At 49.9% G+C, this 26,493-nt stretch overlaps 1 protein-coding gene across 1 annotated transcript in view; it reads right to left on the bottom strand.

The window, feature by feature from the left end:
- Positions 1-26,493, bottom strand: part of LOC127191175 (potassium voltage-gated channel subfamily H member 1) — a 129,705-nt gene that overhangs the window by 40,662 nt on the left and 62,550 nt on the right. The window contains exon 6 of the mRNA XM_051148380.1: positions 11,776-12,168. Within this exon, the coding sequence (XP_051004337.1) occupies positions 11,776-12,168 (393 nt within the window). The remainder of the gene's footprint in view (positions 1-11,775; positions 12,169-26,493) is intronic.

Here is a 26,493-nt window from a genome sequence, read left to right as displayed (position 1 = left end):
GGCAACCCATACTCAGAGGGTGTGTTCAGAGGGCAGGGGGCTCTCCCGTGGCATATTTGCCAGTTCCAGGAGGTAGCTGAGGGGCTGAAGACCTGAGCATCGCTTCCAACAGCTTCTTGGATTAAAGGGAATGCAGGCAAACATCTAGAGGTGAGGGAAGAGAAGGATCCGGTAGCCCTGCTGGGACTGCATTGGCTTTCACCTCCACTAAAGGGAACCACTTGCTTTTCAGCCATTGTTCAAGCGATGCTGTTGCTGTGCTCTGAGCTATACACACACACACACACACACACACACACACACACACACACACACACACACGGATATTCTCTCAAGAAACACGATGCCTGTGCTCTAAAATAATTCTATAATTTTCACAGAGTATCTAGTACATAATCAAAATTAAACATCACATAAGACAAAATCTGTACGAACAACAAAAGACATGGAGGAATAGAGGAGGCTGGGACCCTAGATTGCAAGGTTATTTAAAGAAGACACTAAAATAATCATTCTCGCTGTGTCTGATAAGATAAAAAGGCAAGATCGAGAATATCAGGAGGAAATTTAAAGTCTAAAATAGGCCAAATGGCAATTCTAACTCTGAAAAAAGTAAGTCCCAGCAGCTGTTGCCTTAGGTCACCAGCCCAGCGCTGGGGTGGGGGTGGGGTCTTAGTGGGTGGCCTTTAGATCATCCTGGGGATGTAGCCATCTTGCAGGTGACCACGAGGTCCCTCTTCCTCTTCCCCTCCTCTTACCTTTCTCTGAGATACACTCTCTTGCTGGACCAGTGTCCTTACCAGAGACCCAAGCCCATAGGGCCACAGGCTTCATCTTTAGAACTGTGAGCCAACTTAACCCTCCTGTTAGCGGCCCACTCACCTGTGTCTGTTACAGAAACAGAAACTCACTCATGCAGCAACCAAAACCAGAATGTACAGGAGGTTCTAAAAGCAGTTGGGCAAGAGTAAAGAGTGAACTGGGAGAGTGAGAGAACAGTCAAAATGGGGGCGGGGGGTCCAGATCAGGAATGCACAGGCAAACATAAAGACAGAGTGTAAGGGAGACAGAGGATGGAGAGTGAAGGGTTAATCTGCCCTAGAGGTTGAAAAGGGAAGGAGTCAGTGTTTTGGAGAGACAGCCTGACTAGTGCCCAGAGCTGTAAGAGAGGTCAGCCACATTTGGTCCTATTTTCACATAGCCTATTAGCTGAGAATGGTATTCGCTTTTTAAATAAGCAAATACTACAATAAATAAATGAGCAGGAGAGACGGGATCAGACCCACATACTAAAATTACTATCCACCTCTTCCCAGCAAAGGCTTGGTGACACCTGAGCCACAGGAAGGTGCAAACCCTTGTGAGCCTTTTAATCTACCCTCTGCCTGATCCCAGTCACCAATGGGGACTACAAGGGCTAAAGGGAGAATCAGGGAGAATTCGGGGAAGCAGGGTATCTGCCATCCGTATCCACCACAGGCCACTATGACCGTGGCAAAGGCTGAACACTCACATAGGCTTTTCGTGCCTTTCTCCGAGTCTGGATCTCAGCGAAAGGCTGAGCCTACTTCACGTGAAGGATGCACAGCACGGCCCCCGACTCCAGTCTCCAGCCAAAATCCCTACTGCCCTTGATGCCTCTTTGTCCTTGCCTGGTGTCTTTGTAAACCATATCTTCAGTCATTACCTCTTACCTACCAGGTCCCTGACAGATGTGGCCAATGCTAAGCATGTCATCCCAACCTGCTCAAGGATAAGGAAGAAAACAACAAACAGGAATTGGAGTGAGGCTGAATTCTCAGAAGAAATAACAGAAGCACAAACTTAGAGAAGCCTCTAGACAACCGGCAGCCTAAAATCCAAGAAACAGTGCAAGCATCTTACAGAGTTGAAATAAAATAAAGATACCTTCAGGCAAACAGAACACGAGAGAATTCACCAGCAGATACTATGGTACTAACAGGCATTCCCGGAGCAGGAAGGGAGGTTGGCAGGTAGCCGCGAGATGAGGGCAGGACAGAAGGTAACAGATCTAATGGTGTGTTTGCTACACAAAACAACCGACGCACGCTTGACACCAACAGCATATAAACAAACACACAGGGAGGTAAATATTCTTAATATTCTAAAATTCTTGTAACACTTGGGAAGAGGCCTTAGCACTAATTCACAGTAGAAGCTGAAAAGTGATTGTTCAGAGTGGTACTAAAAGAATAAAGGAAAGTAAAAGATTAGTGAGAATATAAAGTAATTCCACAAAAGACAAAATAATTCCACAAAAGCCTGGATGGTAGAAGGACACAAAGAGCAAATGACAGCCAAAGCAAGATGGAAGGTAGAAACATATTGGATCCGCTGAAGGCACAGCTCAGGCCTCTGGGTTAAAGGCAGGTGTTTCTCACTGTTTTCTTTAAAAAGCCAGTGTGGCCGGGAGATAAAGAGAGGCTCAGCAGTTAAGAGTGCTGGCTATTCTTCCAGAGGACCCAGATTGGATTCCCAGAACCTACGTGGTGGTCACAACTGTCTGTAACTCCAGTCCCAAGGGTCCCAGTGCCCTCTCTGGCCTCTGCAGACACCAGGCACACAAATGGTGCCCATACACACGAAGCCAAAACACCCATACACACTAAAAGATAATAGTAACAGATTAATCAAATAAAACATGCTGGTTTGAATTCTAAATAGTGGAACACAGCAAAGGTTTGTGTTAGCAGACAGAAACAACACATAAGCACTAAAAAATGCTAGTACAAATTTAAATAAAAATTAGCAGATATATTTCATAATGTTAAAAGGTTCAGATGACCCAGAAGATATAAAATTTAAGATCTAAAACAAAGTATTTCTTCAAAAATCATTAGCAATAAAGGAAGCCCTTGGCCACACGAATTAGAGCAGGAAGGAAAGACAGACAACAACAGGAAGAGCATTGCCGAAACCAGGAGCAAAACCGAAACTTGAATTGGTCGTTGGTTATTAAATGCATTAAATCCATAATCCAAGGGTTTTCTCAAAATAAGGGCCGGCAACGCTGTCTCCAAGCCTGACATCCTGAGCTCAATCCCTGGGACCCACACATGAAGGAAGAGACCCGATTCCTCACGGTGGTGTGGGCACTCAATCTCTCTCTCTCACACACACACACAAACACACACACACACACAGAGACAGACAAGCAGACAGACGGACAGGGGCACTGACACATGAAGACAGAAAGGCAGATAGACGGGAGATGGGGGGAGAGATCTAACTGCCTTTCTGGAAAATTCTGCCCCACTTAAGAAATTGAGACAATGTTAAAACCCACTGAAGAAGCCAGTGAGCAAACTGAGTGCAGAAAGGAGGCCCTCCCCTAACATCTGATCTCAGCTCATCAAGTCTCATCTGTCCTACCTGTATCCTCGTCCTCTGTGGCCTGGCCAGGGGGAAGTGATCCACATTGGGGGACCAGAGGCCATGTCAGAAGCTGTCCCTACTCCCCACACTGTGGGACCCACAAGAAGACTGTGCTCCCAATGTACTGGGAGCACAGTGTCGAGGTCCTCACCGTGCATGGTCCTCAGTTGCTGCATCATTCTCCCCAGCAACCCGCTCCTCCGCCCGGGACGTTTTAAATGTATATTTTATTTATTAGAATTTATTCACATTACCTCTTGATTGTTATTGTCACCCTCCCTCCCTCTTGTGCCTATTCCCCTCCCCTAGACCTCTGGGAGCAGCCTATTACGTCTCATCAGGATAGCCTGCACCCCTTCCCCTGTGTGCCCACTAGGCCATTTTGCCAAGGGGCAATGACCAGAGAGTGGACACCTGAGCACATGTCAGAGGTTCAGCAGCAGCTCCTCCCTTCCTCCCAGGTGGAGACTCAGCAGTTCATTGGCTACATCTGGAAAAGGGGTCTTGGTTCTCTGCATGCATGGTCCTTGGCTGGTGTATCAGTTTGTGCAGCCTCCCTGTACCCCGATCCACAGGCATTGATGATCTCCCTGTGGACCTTCCAGCCCCCCACTCTTCCCTACGACTCTCAGCATTCTCCCAGAGTCCAGCTTCCATATCTGTCCCATTTGAACCCCCACTGAGTGGAGTCTCTCTGAGGACATCTCTGTCGGGCTAATATCCACTTATCAGTGAGTATATACCATGCGTATTTTTCTGGGTCTGGGTTACCTCACTCAGGATGATCTTTTCTAGTTCCATCCATTTGCCTGCAAATGTCAAGATTTCCTTGTTTTTTAACACTGAATAGTATTCCATTGTGTAAATGTACCACAGTTTCTTTATCTATTCTTCAACTGAGAGACATCTAGGTTGTTTCCAGAGTCTGGCTATTATGAATAAAGCTGCTAAGAACATAGCTGAACATATGTCCTTATTGTGTGGTGGAGCATCTTTTGGGCATATGCCCAGGAGTGTATAGCTGAGTCTTGAAGTAGCACTATTCCCATTTTTCTGAGAAAGTGCCAGATTGATTTCCAAAGTGGTTGTATAAGTTTGCATTCCCACCAGCAATGAAGGAGTGTTCCCCTTTCTCCACATCCTCACCATCATGTGCTGTCACTTGAGTTTTTGATCTTGGCCATTGGGATGGGTATAAGATGGAACCTCAGAGTCGTTTTGAGTTGCATTTCCCTGATGACAGGGATGTTGAACATTTCTTTAAGTGTTTCTCAGCCATTCAATATTCCTCTATTTAGCTCTGTATCCCATTTTTTAATTAGATTATTTGGTTTAGTGGTGTTTAATTTCTTGAGTTCTTTATATATTTTAGGTATTATCCCTTTGTCAGATATAGGGTTGGTAAAGATCTTTTCCAATCTGTAGGCTGTCATTTTGTTCTCTTGACAGTGTCCTTTGCCTTACAGAAGCTTTTCAGTTTTATAAAGTCCTGTTTATTTTAGAGCTTTTAGAGCCTGATCCTGCATAGACACGAGACAGGTGAGATACATACCTATATAGATGTGTGGTAAGTAGTAATCTATGCCTGTATGGACATGTGACAGGTGGAGATCCGTGCCTGTGTAGACATGTACTATGTGGAGGTCGGTGCCTGTGTAGACATGTGCTGTATGGAGGTCGGTGCCTGTGTAGACACGTGCTGTATGGAGGTCGGTGCCTGTGTAGACATGTGCTGTATGGAGGTCGGTGCCTGTGTAGACACGTGCTGTATGGAGGTCGGTGCCTGTGTAGACACGTGCTGTATGGAGGTCGGTGCCTGTGTAGACACGTGCTGTATGGAGGTCGGTGCCTGTGTAGACACGTGCTGTATGGAGGTCGGTGCCTGTGTAGAGGTCGGTGCCTGTGTAGACACGTGCTGTATGGAGGTCGGTGCCTGTGTAGACATGTGCTGTATGGAGGTCGGTGCCTGTGTAGACACGTGCTGTATGGAGGTCGGTGCCTGTGTAGACATGTGCTGTATGGAGGTCGGTGCCTGTGTAGACACGTGCTGTATGGAGGTCGGTGCCTGTGTAGACACGTGCTGCATGGAGGTCGGTGTCTGTGTAGACACGTGCTGTATGGAGGTCGGTGCCTGTGTAGACACGTGCTGTATGGAGGTCGGTGCCTGTGTAGAGGTCGGTGCCTGTGTAGACACGTGCTGTATGGAGGTCGGTGCCTGTGTAGACATGTGCTGTATGGAGGTCGGTGCCTGTGTAGACACGTGCTGTATGGAGGTCGGTGTCTGTGTAGACACGTGCTGTATGGAGGTCGGTGCCTGTGTAGACACGTGCTGTATGGAGGTCGGTGCCTGTGTAGAGGTCGGTGCCTGTGTAGACACGTGCTGTATGGAGGTCGGTGCCTGTGTAGACATGTGCTGTATGGAGGTCGGTGCCTGTGTAGACACGTGCTGTATGGAGGTCGGTGCCTGTGTAGACATGTGCTGTATGGAGGTCGGTGCCTGTGTAGACACGTGCTGTATGGAGGTCGGTGCCTGTGTAGACACGTGCTGCATGGAGGTCGGTGCCTGTGTAGACACGTGCTGCATGGATGTCGGTGCCTGTGTAGACACGTGCTGCATGGAGGTCGGTGCCTGTGTAGACACGTGCTGCATGGAGGTCGGTGCCTGTGTAGACACGTGCTGTATGGAGGTCGGTGCCTGTGTAGACACGTGCTGTATGGAGGTCGGTGCCTGTGTAGACACGTGCTGTATGGAGGTCGGTGCCTGTGTAGACACGTGCTGTATGGAGGTCGGTGTCTGTGTAGACACGTGCTGTATGGAGGTCGGTGCCTGTGTAGACACGTGCTGTATGGAGGTCGGTGCCTGTGTAGACGTGTGCTGTATGGAGGTCGGTGCCTGTGTAGACGTGTGCTGTATGGAGGTCGGTGCCTGTGTAGACACGTGCTGTATGGAGGTCGGTGCCTGTGTAGACACGTGCTGTATGGAGGTCGGTGCCTGTGTAGACACGTGCTGTATGGAGGTCGGTGCCTGTGTAGAGGTCGGTGCCTGTGTAGAGGTCGGTGCCTGTGTAGACACGTGCTGTATGGAGGTCGGTGTCTGTGTAGACACGTGCTGTATGGAGGTCGGTGCCTGTGTAGACACGTGCTGTATGGAGGTCGGTGCCTGTGTAGAGGTCGGTGCCTGTGTAGACACGTGCTGTATGGAGGTCGGTGCCTGTGTAGACATGTGCTGTATGGAGGTCGGTGCCTGTGTAGACACGTGCTGTATGGAGGTCGGTGCCTGTGTAGACATGTGCTGTATGGAGGTCGGTGCCTGTGTAGACACGTGCTGTATGGAGGTCGGTGCCTGTGTAGACACGTGCTGCATGGAGGTCGGTGCCTGTGTAGACACGTGCTGCATGGATGTCGGTGCCTGTGTAGACACGTGCTGCATGGAGGTCGGTGCCTGTGTAGACACGTGCTGTATGGAGGTCGGTGCCTGTGTAGACACGTGCTGTATGGAGGTCGGTGCCTGTGTAGACACGTGCTGTATGGAGGTCGGTGCCTGTGTAGACACGTGCTGTATGGAGGTCGGTGTCTGTGTAGACACGTGCTGTATGGAGGTCGGTGCCTGTGTATACACGTGCTGTATGGAGGTCGGTGCCTGTGTAGACGTGTGCTGTATGGAGGTCGGTGCCTGTGTAGACGTGTGCTGTATGGAGGTCGGTGCCTGTGTAGACATGTGCTGTATGTAGGTCGGTGTCTGTGTAGACATGTGCTGTATAGAGGTCGGTGCCTGTGTAGACATGCGGCAGGTAGAAGGTCAGACTGCAGATGAGTGAATATGGTTGTCATTTTAAAGAAACTGGCGAGGTCGGCTAGATCTCCAAATCCACATGGGCTGGAAAATGCAGCTTGACGTCCTTCACAAAGGTACATTCACCACAGGCACAGACATGGGGAGAGGCAGGCGGAGGCCACGGTGGATAACGGGAAGGGAAGCAGAGTGTGGGCTGGTCAGGAAGGCGCCTGGGAAGGAGGGTGTGAGGAGAGGACAGGCACCAGGCCGCAGCACAGCACGTCTGTCTCCGGGTGGCCTGAGTTCTGTGAGCCCCGTCCCTTCATTATCCTTCCTTCCAGAAGTTCTAGCAATTCAGGTGCTGCAAAGATCTCTGGCCTGGTCTCCAGCGCTCACTCTCAGTCGGCGGCGTCTCTGGAAGCTGACAGGCAAACGGCTCAGGTGAGTTGCCTCCGTGACTGCATGAAGGGCCCTGGCACATTTGTGCAGGGCTGGCTGGTGACACAGGGGTTGGTGGCAACTCCCAAGATCTGGCCCACCCACCTCCTCAGGGCACAGCCACAGCTCTGCCCAGCTCCTTCCTCCTCGCAGACTGAACATACAGGGGCCAGGTGCGCACCGCCCCATCCGTCCGTGGCTGCTCCCAGCTCTCACCTGCTCTTTCTTTCCAGGGAAAGCAGGTGGAAGGAAGAGGACATCCGGGCTTTTCTTTTTTAGTCTCAGCAGCACAGTCCATCCCTGCATCTCATAACAGCAACAGGGCCTTTTGTTTTTAATTACGGACCTTATTTTCAGAGTACTTTCAGCTGATGGCAGAGTGGGGTGAAGTGCACAGAGCCCCTCTTCATTTCCACACTGCAAGAGCAAGAAGCACCAAGGTCCCCTTAGGAGAGGGGAATCTTCGCCCCTTATGGCCCCAATTTTAATCCAGGAAGCATGCGGAGCCAGTGATCTGCCAAGGGCTCCAACGTGCCCTCCCCAAGCCTCAGCTCACGGGGTTCCAGGCCTTCTGCCTTCTAGCCCGCTGAACTAACGTGTGGACGTGTTCACAAACAGCCTCCAGAGCAGATGATTACACACAGACGGAGAATGACGCAAATGGAGGCCGTCCACAGAAGCGAAGAGAGTGGAAACAAAAGGGCCATTTTTCGGCTCCAGCCACCAAGAGGGCAACATCCACCAGCTGGATGCAAGACCGCAGGCATTAGCGCTTCCGCCCAGCTCTTCCTTGAGCTGACCTGAGCCAGGTCAAGTCTTTTCAAGACTCCCCGCCACCAACACACACACACACACACACACACACACACACACACACACACACTGCTGTCTTGTCTCCCTTTCTTTGGTGGTCTCTACTGGCACACAGCCTACTGTCGTAATTGAGAAGACACCAGGGATAATTAATTAAGCTGCATGTGTGTTTTTATTACAAATGAGTCCGTAGTCTCTTCGTTCTTCCTACACTCTCCCAGAATAAGAATCTATACCAGAAGAAACTGCAGTCAGCCAGGCATGTTGGCACACACCTTTAATCCCAGCACTCGGGAGGCAGAGACAGGTGGATCACTGTGAGTTCGAGGCCAGCCTGGTCTACAAAGTGAGTCAGGACAGCCAAGGCTACACAGAGAAACCCTGTCTTGAAAAACAAAAACAAAACAAAACAAACAAAAAAAAGAAAGAAACTGCAGTCTGAGATCAGCAATGCTATGGCCTCAGCCAAGGATAAGGCAAAAACAGGCGTGGAGTATGAGCCACTAAGCTATTAGTCAGAGCACTACCTGCAGGGACTCTGATACACTGTCCCCAAGTCTAACTCTTAGGAGAAGTCGTGGGACGCCCTTCATGGCCTCCCAGCCTCCGCATGCCACTGACCTGGCCCCTCAGCCCCATTAAGCTAATGGTAGCTTTTCACAGAAAGTACCCCTGGACACCCGTGGATCTGCCCCGTGCCAGGCATCAGATCAATACCACAGCCGCTGCCTCCCACCGCCACACCCGATGCTCAGCAGTTCCCTCCGCACTCCACAAGCCAAGGGGCAGGCACACGCGTCAGCAGCGTCTAGTCAGGTCGATTCACTTCAGTGTGGTGTGTTCCTGTTTTCCCAAGCCTGCCATCGGGAAGACTGAGGCACGGCAGCAGGGGCCCCTGTGGTTCTGTGAGCCAATCATTTGAGACCACTAGGGAGGCAGGGCCCCTGCAGCTGCTTTCTTAGCAGTGAGCAGCTGAGAAGGCCCTATCCAGCCGTGACCCCCAGTGACCTCCACTCATCCTCTGCTAAAGTCTCCTCTCATTTTAACAAAGAACTTCTGGAGGTGAGGCCAATGCAGATAGAGCGACGTGGACCAGGGCTGCAGCTGCGCCACTGTGATGCCAGGAGGACCAGGGACCCAACCCCCAGCTTCCTCACACGCCTCCCTACATGTTATGGTTGGTGTGAAAGGCACACTTCAGCAGTCATGCGGAGCTTTAAGAAGTTGTCCTGCCTGGATGGCTTCGTGAAGCAACTCCTACTTATCATGACTGGTAAGCCCTCTGCCTCCCGGGGCGACCAACACGCCTCCACAGGTAAGGGACACCTCTCCTAATGCCAAGCCATCCCATGCACCTGGAAACCAGAGGCCATCACTGTGGTGCTCACAACCGAAGGCTTTCCAGCCCAGCGCACAGCGCCGGAGACAAGCTCTCTGTCCTTTACCCTGCAGGCTGTGGAGCCGCTTTCATATATGATGTAACTCTGCCAGAGCCTAACGTGAACCCATGGAAGCTGAGGAGCTGTCCCCACTCAGCTGCAAACTCCAAACGCCACATGTGGCCATGTGTGTGCACTATGCGTATGGTGCATATATGTATGTCATTGTGTATGCATGTGTGTATGGATGTATGGTGTATAAATGCATGTGTATGTGTGTATATGTGTGCATACGTATACATGCATGTATACATATGGTGTACGTGTGTACGTGTGTGCTTGGCATCTATGTGTGTATATATGTGTGTGTGTATGTGTGCATATATGTGCATATGGTGTATGTATGGTGTATATACATACATTTGTACATGTATATATGGTGTGTATATGTACGTATGGTGTATATGTGTGTATGTGTGTACATGTGTGTATGGTATGTGTGTGGTTTATATACGTATGCATGTATGGTATACCTATGGTGTATATGTATGTGTGTGCATGTGTGTGATATATCTGTATGTGTGTGCATGTGTGCATGGTGTATAGGTGTGTACGTGTATGGTGTATATGTATGTGTGTGCATGTGTGTATGGTATCTATGTGTTTGTGAACATACGCAGCTGTAGAGAGGGACACCTGATATCCTCCTCTATCACCCGCCACCTTGAAACTTTCAATTATATCAAGAATGGGTCCCTTACACACACCTGTAACGCCCGCACTGAGGAGGCTGAGGCAGGAGGATTAAACTACACAAGGCTTGGTCTCAAAAATAAATAAAAGTATTTTAAAACACAGCACACCAACAGGGCAGGCTGTTCTAGGTCTAGAGTGTGTGCGCATAAAGCTCTGCCTGCACACGCCGATCTTGGCAGCACTCCATAGGAAAGCTACCCTGAGCTGGAGCGCAACATGGCTGCTTGGTTTCCCACACTGCTGCCCTGACCGGAAGGCTCAGCCCCCCCATATGGCTGCCTAGATGCCCACAGTTAATCCTCTTGGCTGTCTGTAATCTGAGACAATGAGGCCCCTCCTGGTGCTGAGCAAGCCAGAAGCTTATCAAGCAAGCTGACTTATCTTAATCCTGAATGCAGGGAACCGGCCAGATAGGAATCTACATTGCTCATGGCAGTGAGGTGACATCCTTGCTTTTTCAAAGGCGCCATTCCCTCCTGACCAGCCCAGAGGCCTCTCCTGCCACAACTGTCTTAGGTACCTGTTCCGTGTCTGCCTGAGCACAACCTAATGCCTACAGGGCTAGCACAGAGTATTTACAAGACTAAGACTCCACTCAACCCCAACCCGCGTGCCCAAGTAACCCAACAAACAATTACCTGGAAAACCAACACTAGTAAAGAAAGAACCCACTGCAACATTCACAGAATGAAAGGAAACCGCATCAGCAACCGCCATTTAATAGCCAATGTCGGGGCAGATAAAGAAAAGGCCCCGTCGCCAGGACATCCAACTGGTATACATCCAGCAGTTGAGTGCCAAAGGGCGGGCTCCCTGGTGCAGTTGGCCATGCATGGCTGTTTCTGCAGCCTCCCCTCCCAGAGCCAGCAGCTGCATTCCACAGAGAGGGAGAGTGACCCTTTGGTTTCTTCCACACCCGCCCCGCTCACTGGCATGCAGGGCCTCTGGGCCTCAGGAAGGGCAGGCAAGATACCCATGGCGCATGCGCCCTGTGCCCCGGTGGCGCATGCTCCCTGTGCCGCGGTGGCCGGCGCTCATGCTGCCTCCCACCCACTCCCGTGACTCTTGCGCTGACCGCCCGCGCGTTTCATTCCGCTTTAAAGACATGACAACAAGGTCCGATATTGAGGGATGTACCTGACTCTCTCTCCCCTCCAGTGGTGGCGGAATCTGATCAGCAAAACCAATCTTTCCTGGATCACCCATAAAGGCACTAACCTCATCCACGTTCTCAAAAGCGTTGATGACGTCATAGGGCAAACAGGACAGAAGGTCGATCACAAACCATGTCTTCAGGTAGTTCATGCGGATAAGTTTGGGGTCAGAGATCACTTCCCCCGCTGGCCCGACAAAGGTGGTATGAAAATTCAGAACAATGTCCACCAAAAAGATGACGTCCACGATGCTGTCCACCACCAGCCAGGCCACGTTGTTCTGCCTGGTTTTAAAGGAGACGTTGTAAGGGACCAGGATGGCTGTGTAGAAGGTCAAGATCAGGATGATCCAATCCCACGTGGTCTTAAAGACACAGTAGTGTAAGATGATGTGAGGGGGTGTCTTTGGCGCCTCTTGCTTGTACTGGGGAAGGATGTCTGAGCCCAGCTGCAGGACCTGTCCGGGAAAACACCACCAAGAGAGACAGAGTTAGGACGTAACGGAAACATCTCATCGGTCCCGGACCTGCCAATCGCAAACGCTCGCAACACTTTGAACAGATCGTTAGCTACAGTAACAGGTGCTAAAGGAGAACGGGAGGGGTTATGTGACTGTGCTAACAGAAGTGCTCGGATGGGGCAACGGCGGGCTGCTGTCTGGCTGACTGTAAGCTGCGCAGCGTGCTAAACATGCCAAATGCGTTTATTGTTTTGCTCATTTCTGAACACAACTGTTTGTTTGTTTGTTTGTTTGTTTGCCTCAAGCCAGTTTTATATGTGACAGGTGAGAAGCTCAGCAGGAGAATTAAGCAAGTTTATTCGATCAATATTTATACATTTATTGCTCTGTGCCGGGAACAGTGTGGTGTAGGTCCTGGGCATCCGGCAGGGGAGGGCAAAGGGACTACCAGCCTGGTGCTCAGTCTCACGCACACATTGAGACTCACTCTGTGCGGAGGACTGATTTGATCTTCCCTTCTGAGAAAGCAGGGAAGGGTAAAAGAGTCCATCCTCCTGTGAGAAGGACTTCTCACCTGAGCTATTAAGAAAGCAGAGGGGCTGGGTGTGTATAGCTAAGCTGGATGGATGCTCCCTGGTACCACATAAGCCAGAGTGCTCCTGAGCACGTTCAAAGCCCTGGGTGTGACCCCAGCTCCATGTTAGCCAGAGTGCTCCCCAGCACATTCAAAGCCCTGGGTGTGACCCCAGCTCCACATTAGCCAGGTATGGCTGTGCCTGCCTGTAATCCCAACACTGGAGAATGAAAGAGGAAGACAGAAAAATCAGAAGTTTGAGGTCATTTTGGCTACATAGTGAGTTTGAGACCAACCTGAGACACATGAGACCCTGTGCCCCTCCCACCAAGAAGGGGAGCCTGGGCTCAAAGAGCAGAAGAGGAAGTGCTGCTGAGAGGATGGTGGAGGGACAGAGACACAGCAGGATGGCCTGACTTGTACCTCAGGTGTGCCCAGACTTAGAACGAAGCAGTAAGCGCCCAGACAATGCCCCCTCCACACAAACCCGCCCCGACAGAAGCCCTTACCTGACAATGACCACACTGCGGGAGCCATGTGCCCTCCACCTACTGGGAGCAGCAAAGCCCTCCCTTCCCAGAGACACAAGGATGCAGCCACCCTCCCTCCCTGCAGGGGTGAGCCACACAGAGGAAGGAGCCTGAGATCCCACCGTACCCCAACAGTACGAGGTCACCCCTTGTCCCCACAGTTATGTCAGGTTAAGAAGAGTGAGGAGAGCTGCGATGCAGTGGCACACGCCTGTAACCCCAGCACTCAGGGAGGCAGAGGCAAGTGATCTCTGTGAGTTCGAGGCCAGCCTGGTCTACAAAGTGAGTCCAGGACAGTTGAGAAACCCTGTCTCGAAAAACCAAAAAGAAGAAGAAAGGGAGGGGAGGGATGGGCGGAAGGGGAGGAGTCACACCCCAGTCGTGCACATTGAGCAGCGTTGTGATGCCGGAAGGCTGAGGCAGGAGGATCACTGCAAGGCTAGACTTGGCTACACAGTGCATCCCTCAGTGTTAGTACAGAAAAAATGACAACGTGTTCTTTGACTAAATTGGACAGAAACTGGGAAATGCCTGCCCTGTCCCCTGCTATGTGCTACATGAAAACAACACCAAACAAAACTCTAAGAGAGACCTAATGTCAATATTCAAAATGCCCAGGCCCACAAATGCCATTCATTATACAAAGAACCACAGAGACAGCAAACTGGGTGAGGAACAGTTTATCAGTAGATGCCAGCACCAGAAATGGCAAAGACATCAGAAGCATCCAACGCAATATTTCCTGGACAAGCTGGAAACAAATGGAGATGTGGAAAATCCTGGCACAGAAAGAGCAGAAGGGCCTGGCGGAAGCTTCAGCTGCCGCCCCCCACACACCCACACAGTAACCGATACACAAACAACCCAGTGGGTATCCTCAGCAGCAGGGCCTCGGGGGATGGAGGAGTGTGTGCAAGGCAGATAAAACACAACTGGAGTTGCGGTGCGTGTCTTCCCGTTCTGTGATAGACACAAGCACTGCACCTCAGAGAGAGGGCACAGTGCTACAAGAGACCAGACCACCAGGGAGACAGGGGACCCTCCTGTGAGTGCCCTGAAAAGAATTTCAGTGTGCCAGATGCAAAAACTTATGAAAATGAAGAGAAACTCGTCCGCGGTACATCTCGACGCATGATGGCGCATTAGGTAGAAAATGAGCAAGAGTGGTGGAAGATGCAGCTCAGTGGTAGACAGTTTACGTAAGACCTCGGGTTCCATCCTCAGCATGAAGAAGGGGGAGGGAGAAAGAAGGGAAAGCCTGAATGAGTCACAAGGACACTGAATCCGATGATTCCAAGAAGCAGTAGGGTTTTACACTGAGAGAACGCTCTTCCCACAGGAGCGGAGTGCAGTCTCCTCAAAGGTGCGCAGACCATTATCAGAAGAGCCTTGTGCTGGTCCAGCAGACAGCCCCAAACACTTAACAAAAAACCACACAGCGTCTGTCCTCCACCCAGCCTCACACTGCAAATCGATCCTGGGAAGACGGCAAGAAAATTTCCAAACACGTGAAAACTAAACTGTGCATTATTCAATAATCCATGGGCCCAAAAGGGAAGAAGCATCAGGAGACGGTTTCAAAACACTGACTTCAATGGGAGTGAAAGCTCCGCGCAGCAGAACCTGTGGGGTGCCGCTGAGGCAGAACTGAAAGGTAAGCATGCAGAGACAAAATCGTGCGTCTGTAGCTCATACTCCAAAGTCTCACCTTCTCTGTGAAGATGCTAGAGCGAAGCAGGCAGAAGGAAACCGTAAACAGCAGTGTTGGCAAAGCCAAGGCAAAGAGGAGAGCCAGTGGTTTCTAAAGGATTAATAAAGTGATACTGGAACTGGGCAGGGAAGCGGGGGTGGAATTACAGCTCTGCATTCAAGGCCTGGGTTCAATCCCCAGCACCAAAATACAAAATAAAGTAGCATAAAATAACAAAGAAAAACAAGTGACCAACGATGAACACGTCAAGATCATCAGAGGAGACAAACAAAGGACTACGAGGACCCGGCGGTGACAATTTAAAAGCTTCAACAAATGGGTCCCCAAAAGACACACAATGTGGCATTCTTACTGTTCAAATTACCAAAGCTGATGACTGCAGGCCCAGGTGGTTTTAATGAGTAAGACTTCCCTATATAAAGACAAATTTGCAGCCATTTTACACAATTTTTTGTGTGTGTGTGTGTGCAGAAAACATAAGCCAAAGGAACACTTCTCAATTCATCTTGTGAAACTAGTGTTACCTTTATTCCCAACCAAAGACAGCACGGAAAACTACAAATACCCCACATCAACATATATACGAAAGTCTTGAACAACTGGCAGCAGACAGCATTCAGCAGCATTCAAAAATGAATTACTATAGCAGCATATTTCAGAAGTGCAAGTTAAATATATATTTGAGAAATCAGTGATTGATAAAATTAAGCGCCCATTCATGGTATTTATTTTTTAAACTTGGAAATAGGAATATTGGGAAATTTCTAAAATTTTACAAAGGAAAGGAAGAAAAGGAGGAAGAGGGGGACAGACAGAGAAGACAGAGTGGGGACAGACAGAGAAGACAGGGTGGGGAGAGCCAGGCCCTGTGACCTACAGCTAACCTTCTACTTTATGATGAAAACCAAGCGCTTCCCCATAAGGATGATGCCGGCTCTTGTGCACTCACTCAGCACCATCTTACCCTCACAGTAGAGCAAAGCAGGACAGACCAGGCATCCAGGCCCGAGAGGAAGTCACACTACCAGCCCCATTTGCCAAGGGCACAGTGGCCTCTGCAGAGCTTCTCTGAGACTCTACAGAGAAGCCTGCAGGGTGAGCAGGGCAGTGTGAGCAAGTTCAACAGACAGGAGAAACACACAAGGTCGTTGCACTCCTATGTCACAGACGTGAACACCAAAATGTTACACCACCATTTATAGCTGCTGAGAAACACGAAGGTGTAAATATAGAAAAACGTGTCGCACTCAAATGTTGAAAACAACAACATGTTGACGGAACAGAGCCAAGAATGAGGAGGTACTGCTCCCAGAACTTGGAAGACCCAAAACTCTAAATCTATCCATTCTCCACAAATGGACATCTAAGCTTAGCACGGTTTCTATCAAAATGCCAGAGACATAGATACATATGCTCAAAAAAAAAAAAAAAATCCTAAAATTATGTGGAAGGGCAAAAGAATTAGAATGCCTGAGACAATTGTCCATAAGGATGAAGTAGTTGAAAGTTGCCAAATTATATACAGTAAACACATGTGGTTCTCTTGGTTTTGTTTTTCTCCCCTGGGGGGTAAGAGTGTTCCTTGAGTGTCAGTTATACCTCAGTAAAGAAGAAAGTTGGGGGACTGGAGGAGCTGGTTTCAAGACGGTTGCAGCTGCTGTAGTTAAGACTATACAGCCAGCAGAAGGCTGGAGACAGGGAGCGGGACATGACAGGGTCTAGGGTAAGGCTCACACAAGCTGCCAAGCAACTGGGGCATGTGAACACCCACGGGCCAAAAGGGCCACACGTCACACTTTACCTAAAAATGACCTCAGATTTCACTGGACGCAGACGTAAATGTAAAGCCACATTGCATGAAAGAAATGTCTGAGAACAGCTTTAGGATCTTGGACTCAACGACAAACTACGACCCGTTAAACGAATTGCAGACACATTGGGCTTCACAAGGATGAAAAGACAGCTGCCATGGGAGGAGACACCTGCACAGCAGCATCAAGAAAGACCTGGTGTGCAGAACACACGATCTACAGGACGTCATCCCCAGCTCAACAAGAGAAAAACAAGCACATGGCGGGGGGAGGGGGGCATGGCCAGCATGGATTTACAGAGAGCAAATGAGCATATAGCCATTGGGGAAACACGAAACCACAGGAGACATTCCTTTACTCCATCAAAATAGCTGAGATGAAAGGCAGTGTTGGGTACAAAATGAGAAGGAAATAACTAGACCTTTCATGTACCATCAGCAGGAAGGTAAAATGGAACAGCCATCCCAGAAGACTGTGGCGGCCTCTGGGACTCAATGAGTGACTGTCCTATGGCTGAGTGACCACACTCCTGAGCCTGAAGTCCAAATCATGCTCGCCTGAAGACCTCTGCCAAAGCACGGGTTATAGACGAAGCATCAGCCATACCCCACTGCAGGGTATTTGATCATACTGTGAACCCTGAGATTGCATACTGGAAAATCCTCTCTACAGTTGTGATGTGGCTCAGCTCTAGCACATATCTTTAATCCAAGAGTTTTCTGAAGACAGGATTAAATAAATCAACCATAGGTCAAGAGGCACAGAAAGCAACCACTGACAAGGAGTGCATACAGGAAAAAAACACAGAGAGTGAGAGGCAGTCAGGAGGGTGGACAGAGAGATGCATAGGAAGTAGAAGGGAAGACATTGAGAAGGATTTTTAAGACAGCGTGTCTTCACTTACCAGGAAAGTGGGACAGAGGTGAGGTCATCCTACTGGGACTCTAGGTGAGAAAAATATAGGAGATAGGGAAATAGATGGATCCAGAGGGTCCTAGAAACCTACAAGAAGAACACTATGATGGGTGGATCTGGGCCCCGGGGTTCTGCTTGGTCTATGGCACCAACCAAGGACAATACGTGGAGTCATCATCAAACCCCTACCCAGATCTAGCCAAGGGACAGAACATTCTCCACAGTTAAGTGAAGACTGGGGACTAACTTTCACACGGACTCTGGTGCCCCATATTTGGCCATGTCCCCTTGATGGGGAGGCCCGATGGCACTCGGAAGAAGGATAGCAGAGTGCCAAGAAGAGACTTGATACCCTAGCACCATATTCACGGGGAGGAGGTCCCCCTCAGTCACAGTCATAGGGAAGGGGAATGGGGTGAAAGCGGGAGGGAGGGAGGAATGGGAGGATGCATGGGATGGGATAGAAAATGAGATGTAATATGAGTGATTTTATTTCTCAATAAAAAATGTGAAAAAGAAAGAAAAGAAACAAAAAAACAAAACAAAACAAAAAACAAGACAGCGTGGAGAAGGTTTTTTGTTTTTGTTTCTGTTTTTGTTTTCCTTCTGGACATTGGCTGAGGAGGAAGGTCAGCTGGGTGCTATCTCTGCCCCTCTAAGCTAGCAGGCTTTCATACCAGTATATGGCTCCTGAGTCTTTATTGGTAAAATCGAATGTTTGGAATTTTGTTTGAAAACAACAGTACCCCAGATAGCTTTCAATGGACACAGGGCTAAGCAAACCATAACACATCTGCACCATGAAACTCAAATCAGCAGCACAAACACATACATTATAGAGGAACTACCTGTCTGACCCTCAGAGTAAAAACTTTCAGGTGTATGATTTATATAACATGCCTTTTAGTGTGCATATGTGAATGCATTCATATGTGTGTACATGTGGGCATGTGGGCATGTGGGCGTGCGTTTGTGTGTATGTGTGTGTACTTTGTTTTTATTTTGAGATAGGATCTCTTCGTTGGCCTTGAGCTAGCCAATTAGACCAAGCTGGTGGCCAGCCCAAGGATCTCCTAACCCTGGGACTGTAAGGCCACACCAGCATCTCCACACACGCTTTAGGGGCTGAGGGCAGGTCCTCACTTGTGTGAGGCAGGCACGTTACGGACTGCACCATCAACTCAGTCCTTACCACAGGTTTATGATTCCGTTTGTGTAACATACTGGAGATAACACAATTATAAAAATAGCACAATAAACAGCCCCCGGGGCTGAAAAAGGGCTGAAAGGAGAAGTGGGTGTGCGGGCTCACCTAGGTCAGTTATTCAGAACTGTCTGTGAATATTTAGTTATCTCAATTTTTAGTTTTTAAATGTCAAGCAAATGTAGGTGAGTGGTGAATGCTATGAGGAAAGGGCCCTGTGACTCCAGCTAAGGGCATGGCGGGTGGAAAGGAAGTCAAGGTTCTAAGGTTTATTGTGTTTTTCAAGACGCAGTCTGGAGGATACACTACTGAGCAAGAAAGCTAAAGAAGCCACCAGCAAGCAGCCACACGCTGCTGGAGAACTGAAGGTCCCTCTTCCCACCCCAGAGTGTCAGTCAGGCTCTCTCACTTTAGCCATAGGGGACCAGCACGCTAAAAGGAGATTTTGATGCAACTTTTTCTCTTCTCCATTTTTCATGCGTGTATGATTTGCACATGTGTGTGCATGTCTTGCATGTGTATATGCACATGTGAAGGTGCGTGAATGTGCTTGTAGAAACCCAAGGCTGATGTCAGGAGTCAGCCTTGCTTTGCTCTTCCGCCTGATTCGCTGAGGCCATGGAAGCAGGGTCTCTCAGCCACAGTGCCCACAGCTATAGCTGGTCTCTGCAGTCCCTGTGCTCCAGGGCTTCCCTGTCTCCCAAGGCTGGAACATGGGTGGCCTGCTGGCACAGGGGTTCCTGTGGACTGCACATGGGTGGCCTGCTGGCACATGGGTTCCTGTGGACCACACATGGGTGGCCCGCTGGCACAGGGGTTCCTGTGGACTGCACATGGGTGGCCCGCTGGTGCAGGGGTTCCTGTAGACTGCTGAGCAAAATGAACAGAAGACGGCGTCAGAACGCCGGAGCCAGGAGTCTGCCTTAGGCTCCTGCACGTGTCACTCTTCTGTGAACTCAGGGTCATCATGACTTCGTGAAAAAGAGAAATAACATGGAGTTCTGCAAAGCAAACACTTTATTTACAGAAAATCAATACTCTTAAGAAAATTTCCTGACCAAGAGACCATTTTTGCATCCAGTAACTATCTGGCTACAATCAGCATTTATAGTAAAAAACAGTGACACAAATGACTGATTCTTCATATTGACCAGGAAAGAGTCCTGTGAGATTGACCACTTTTCCTCCCCAGGAAACAAACATGACAATGGATTCCCGGCAGGAAGTCTCCTAACAGCTTTGCACCATCAAAGGCCTTGCCTCCTCCAGGCCCGACCTCCTTATCTAGAAGGGCTTATGGGGGCTGGGGAGATTAGTGAGTCTACAATGTGCCTCCTGCCCACACAAGCATAAGGCTCTAACTTCAGAGCCCAAAACCCTCACAGTTAACTCAAGCCTGGTGGCCCACACATGTCATCCCAACCCTGGAGAAGAGAGGACAAGGAGACTGCTAGGCTACCAGACCAGCCAGCCTTCTTTCTACTCGGAGCCAAGCAAGTGAGACGGCCTATCAGGAAAAAAAAGTGGACAGTACTTTAGGAATGACAGCTGAGGAGGCAAGGACAGACAGACAGACACACACACACACACACACACACACACACACACACACACAGAGAGAGAGAGAGATACACAAACACAGCAGAGACACACACATAGACATAGAGAAAGAGAGACACACAGACAGACACACAGAGAGGCAGGAAGGGAGTTGACATCCTCCAAAGGGCCAGATCTGGGCTGGGAGTCAGAACAAGTCTCATAGAGACCTTGCTCGGGTCTAAGTGTGTATCCTGGCTCCACGCTCAGTGCTCGTTACAAGATTGGCCCAGTGTGGAAAATAGGAGGCTCATGGGTAGCGAGCTAGTCTGCAAGTCCTGGAACCATAACGCAGTGCTCTCATCAACATCCTTTGGGCGCTCAGCAGCATGGGCAGGCGTTTCTACTTCTTCCTTTGGTCAGTCTTGTACGAGTGAAGTTTTGGAGGCAGAAAGCTCACGGCACTTGTACACATATTTCCTGTCCCGGTTAGGGTGGCTCTTACCATGATGAAACACCATGACCAAAGCAAGCTGGGGAGGAAAGGGCTTCTCCTGCTTACACTTCACCATCAAAGGAAGTCAGGGCAGAACCTAGAGGCAGGAGTTGATGCAGAGGCCATGGAGGGTGTTGCTTCCTGGTTCCTCAAGGCTTGCTCGGCCTGCTCTCTTATGGAACCCAAGACCTCCAGCATAGGGGTGTGCTGGAGGGGGGCCTCCTTCATCATCACTAAGAAAATGCCCTACAGGCTGCCTACAGCACAATCTTACAGGGGTATTTTCTTTAATTGAAATTCTTTCCTTTCATATGACTTTAGCTTGTGTCAAGTTGACATAAAACTAGCCAGCCCACTTCCTAAGGATGGGTTTGTGTCTATTCTATCCCTCAGCCAGGCTGATGGCATTTCTCCTAGTGTAGGATCACTGGCTCATGCTCGCCCTGTCTTCTCTGTAGGACATCCAAGCAAGGCAGGTTTCTGGCCTAGGTGCTCTCTACAGGCCTATACTAACGGGGCTGGAGTATTCCCCATCAATGCTGCTTCTGTAAGGAAATAGTGCTCAGAAAGCCACGGCGGCCCACCAGTCACATTTGCCAAGCACTCTGTATCCCAAAGTCCTCGGCTACATTTTTAAGTCCTTGAGCATGATATGCAGAGGCCCAGAGTAATGGAGAGGAAAATGACTCACCCTAAGTCACAACAGGGCTGAGTAAGCAGGGATTTGGGAGTGGAAGGCAGGTGGGCTGCCAGCTGTGTGGCCAAGTTTCACCACTGCGCCAGTGTACAGGCACCTTGTGCAACACAGTGACACACATTGTCCTCTCTGCTGAAACCCCAGGACACAGGAAGGCATTTCCCTTACTTCCAGGCTGGGAAATGGTTTGCTTACTCACAGCCTTACTGCACACTACAAGAAGGACATTAACCCCAAAGTCCAGTTTCCTGATTCAATATTCTTCTCCAATTGTGTGCCAACACCAACTGGTCTGACTGCAGGCAATACACAATGTGTCATCCTGTCATGTAAGAACGCTGGCTCCCAGCTGAAGGCACCCTCTCCCAGGGTTGGCCTCCCCCAGAATGTCTCACTAAGGTCCTTGTCTTAGGTACATTTCTGCTGCTGTAATAAAGAAACATCCTGACCAAAAGCAACATAAAGGTACAAGGGTTCAAGAGGCTGACAATCCCAGTCCCAGGTTACGGTCCATCCCAGCACAGACGTCAAAGTGGCAGGTGCTCAAAGCATCTGGTCACATCTCATGCACCGACTGTCAAGAGCAGAAAGAAGCATGCGCATCCCTGCTGCCTGCTTATCTCATCCAGCTTTGTCCTCTCCTACACAGTTCAGGGCCCTCTGCCTAGGAACCAGTGGAATGGGCCTCCCTACGCCAGTTAACAACCAAGATGCTCTCCCACAGACATGCGCACAGCCTCACCTAGACCAGGCTTCATGGGAGAGGTTCTTCCTGAGTGAGTATAGGTTGTGGCAAATTATCAGTGGAAACGAACCAGCCAGGTTGGCCTGAGTCTGTCGTCCTTAAGAGTCATCAACCAACGTGTAGTGGAGTCAAGGAGATGACATCACGCTGAGTGGTTTCGCTGAGGTGGTTGAGAGGCTGTGGTTTCCTACTCTGAGCTCTTTAGCCTTAGCTAGCCCCATCTCTTGATTCATGGTCTCCGCTAAAGCTGAACTATAGGAGACAACACATCTTCCAGCAGGCATAGGTTTGCAGTCTAGCCCCCCCTCACCCTCCCACCAGCCCCCGCCCCAGCACTCCCCACCCTACCACCCCTGTCAAAGGCTAACTCCTCCACCTGTTTTGAGCCTCATCTCCCACCTGCCCCAGTGTTTCACCCTTACACCTTCCCATGATGCCCCATGATGCCTCTCAGTTCTTCCCCTTAACCCCTCTATGGACACAGGTTTTTTGCATCACATCTTGAGACACAAATCAACGCCCTTTTCTTGCTGTTTCCCTTTGTAGCCAGACTTTCTAAAGAACTCAGTGCCTTTGCTTTTTGCCCTCAAGTACCTGCCTCATATCTAAGTGAGGCTGTCAAGGTCACCTGCAATTTCCATTTCCATGTGGCTAAATGTATTAGACTCTCTCATCTTATTTCTCTTATCTCAGAGGCACTTTAGAGATTTTTTTTTTCTCTTTGTTGTTTCAGAGAGAGAGAGAGAGAGAGAGAGAGAGAGAGAGAGAGAGAGAGGAGAGCATTCAAATGTGCAGGATGGGTATACACAAATGTACATGCACATGAGTCACAGAGTTGGTGTCGAGTGTTCCCTCAATTGCTGTCCACATCCAAGGCAGGACCTGTCAGTTTAACCCAGAGCTCACCAGTTGGCTAGTTGTAGCCAGTGAGTTTGCCCCAGGGACCCTCTGTCTCTGCCTCCTGAGTGCTGGCGCTGTAGGCGAACAGCACGCCTGCCCAGTTTTTACATCCATTCAGGGGATCTGAACTCTGGTCCTCACTCTTGCACAGCAAGCACTTTATCCACTGAGCCATCTCAATCTAGATCAAGGAGTACCACAGCACCATCCTAAGCTGGGCTCAGCAAATGCAGGCATTTTGCTCAGAAGTTGGTAATGGATAAGATAGGCACATTTGGATTAAAGTGTGCACTGCAGGCAAGGAAGAGTGTCGTGTGAACACGTATGAGAGACAGCGAGGTTGAAGGTCAAGAGGGGAGGGAAAATGGGGGGGGGGGGGGAGCACGGGACACCACTTGAAAGGGAGCAGCAAACACAGGTGGTCGGTCCGATACAGCCTCTGCAGGCCCACCCTTGAGCCCCAGCCAGGAACGCTTGTGATCACGGTCAGCAAGGCCAGATCTCCAGGCCTCCAGCTCCCTATCTGAACAATAAAACTAATGCTGTCTATATCAGAGTAGAGCCACACAGACCTAATCAGAGCAGGGCCGCCGGTGTGGCTGGCCCCGTACAATCTTGTGAGAGCTGAAGAGGCAGTCACAAGTTGGTGTGCCAGGCAACTAAGAAAATACTGTTCAGGAGATCCTGAGTGATAATCAGGGAAGTCCCCACAAGCAAGACAAGGCCTGTGGAATCTTCTAGAAGTATACCCTTCTAGCTAAAACTGCAGCGATGCAGAAAGCCCTTAGCTCCCTCAAGAATCAGGAAACCATCACTGCAGAAATTAAATAGGACTGATAGAGTCAGTTTGTTTAAGGGGGAGGGTAGGAATCCCACAGCATCTATGGACCTTCTATCCTAATAAAAACAGCCGCTGACTCAATGCCTGGTGGGCAGTTGGCCAAGAGAAGCTGCCCCCAGGAGCTGATGGTTTAGAACACCAGGGAGATTATAAAAAAGGAGAACTAAAACGCAACGCAACGAGAGGTAATATTCACGTCAAGGGCAGAGATGAGTGTGAGAAGGGCTTGGCTGCAAGGCGGTCATACTCTCCCCTGAAAGATGAGCCACAGAACAGCCGCTCACAAGGGCATTGCTGTTACGCTCATAGTTGATTGTTAATGCCCACCCATGAGCGGCAGGCAGTGCGAGAGCTCACTGTGCAGAGGAAGCATGAGGGTGGGTTTCTACTGTGTGCAGGCACCAGAGAGTGCAACCCTGAAGTGAGTGGAGCTTCATGAAGGCCTGGCATATGGGTAACAGTGTTCAGAACAGGATGTTCACTACATATCTGTGAGGCTCATGGGGCAGTAGTGTAGCGAAAGGCCTGAAAACTCCACATCTGGAGGCTGGGAGGGGCCTCGATAGCCATACACAGCCAGTGGTCAGCACTTGGTCTGAGTGAGGTGAGATTCCTTCAGGATCCCAAGGAAGAGAAACCATGGGTGAGGACACGTGACCCTTCCTGGGCTCTGAATGGACCTGAAAGGGCCTCTCAGGAGGACCAGGTATCACATCCCATGAGTAGCAGAAGGCACCTGGGTCAGGTGGAGTGCAGCCCCCAGAGTCCTCCCCACCCTGCCTAACAAACCGGCTCCACGCATCATTTAAGGACACAAACAGATAAAGAGTAAAACATCTCCACTTCCATCACCCTCACCACCTCACGTGCCCTCCTCAGAGAGTGGAAAGAAAGCGTTGGCTCTCACACCCTTCCTCCAGGCAATCCCACCCTGGACCTACATGTTCCCTTCTTTGCACTTCCCCCACAGCAGCTTCAAAAAGCTCCTCAGCCTAAAAATGACCCGGGTGTTTATGACTACAGTGTGAAAACGGCCTCATCCTCATGCTCAAAGGAACAGAGGATGCTGGACATCAGCTTCAGCACGCTGGGGCGGAGCTCAGCCACAGAGAGACCTAAAACATACCTTCATTCCTGTTATAATGCCCTCCCCAGAATCGGGCCGGTGCTATTCTTAGGGTTTTCCATGATGCGCTTACTCTTTAATGGAAGAAATAAGGTAGAGGAAGCAATTAGAGGGTTAACTCTTAGACACCGTGGAGCTGAGCTGGCCGCAAGATGCCTCTACAACTAACCCCCCCCCCCCCCCCCCCCCCCCCCCCCCGCGTTCAAGTACAGCTGGGCAGCAACCTTGGCTCCTTGAGTTCTCCCGGGGCAATTCTCGAAACACTGTTCTGCAAACTTCTGCTGTATTTTTTAAATTTTAGGATCGTTTGGAGCTGAGGTATGCTAGTCAAAGAACAATGTCACCTTGGTGACATCTGCCACAAACCATTCTCCACTGTCCACAGTGAGACACAGTGCTGTCACATGGGGAGAGAGATCTGTGTGAGCGCAAACCAGCATTGACCAGTCTTAGTCTCTTTTCTTCCTTTGTTATATAACAAACATTTACCAGGCACTTACCATATTTTAGCACTGTGGCTTGTGTCTATTTGCTTTGCTTTATGTGTGTGTGTGTGTGTGTGTGTGTGTGTGTGTGTGTGTGTGTGTGTGTGTGTGTGTGTGTGTGTGTGTGTGTGCATGTGCACATGCATGCATATGTGGGTATATGTATTCAGGTGTATGGGCCTGTGGATGCATGCATGTCGCACATGCCTTTGGAGGCCACAGCACAGCCTGAAATAGCTTTCCTTAAGGATTGTCTAGTTTGGGGCTTTTATTGTTGTGTGCGTGTGTGCGTGCACGCATGCTTGATGCAGGCCCTTTCTTAGGCCTGGAGTTCACTGATTCACACTCCCTGGGCGGCCAGCAAACCCCAGGGATCTCTCTATCTGCCTCTGTGCAGGACTCCGGGCTCCTGTGCATGCGTTTCATGGATTGACCTTCGACCTCGTGTTTCCCTCACAGCCATGTCCCTGGTCCAGGGCTGTACCCGCTGGTAAGACGCGAGCAGAGGAACAGGGCCCTGCCTGTGTGAACCCTCCATCCACTGGAGAAGATGGACTGCAAAGAGCACTTTCCAGGCGTCGTTCACACTCAGAGAGGGTCTGAGGGGAGCTCACTGCCCGCCTCGGGGGAGCAGCAAAACTCTTGCGGAGAGGTGGGACGAGTGCGGCTTCTGCACAGAGCGGTAAAGGATGCAAAGAAGGTCAGTACTGAGAGGTGAAGGAAGACGGGTCGAACTGAGGAGGCCATG

The sequence above is a fragment of the Acomys russatus genome, chromosome 6 (genome assembly GCF_903995435.1).
Source record: "Acomys russatus chromosome 6, mAcoRus1.1, whole genome shotgun sequence".
Classification (NCBI taxonomy): Eukaryota; Metazoa; Chordata; class Mammalia; order Rodentia; family Muridae; genus Acomys; species Acomys russatus.
Note: the sequence above shows the minus strand (reverse complement) of the source record. Positions and strands in the feature narration are given on the sequence as shown.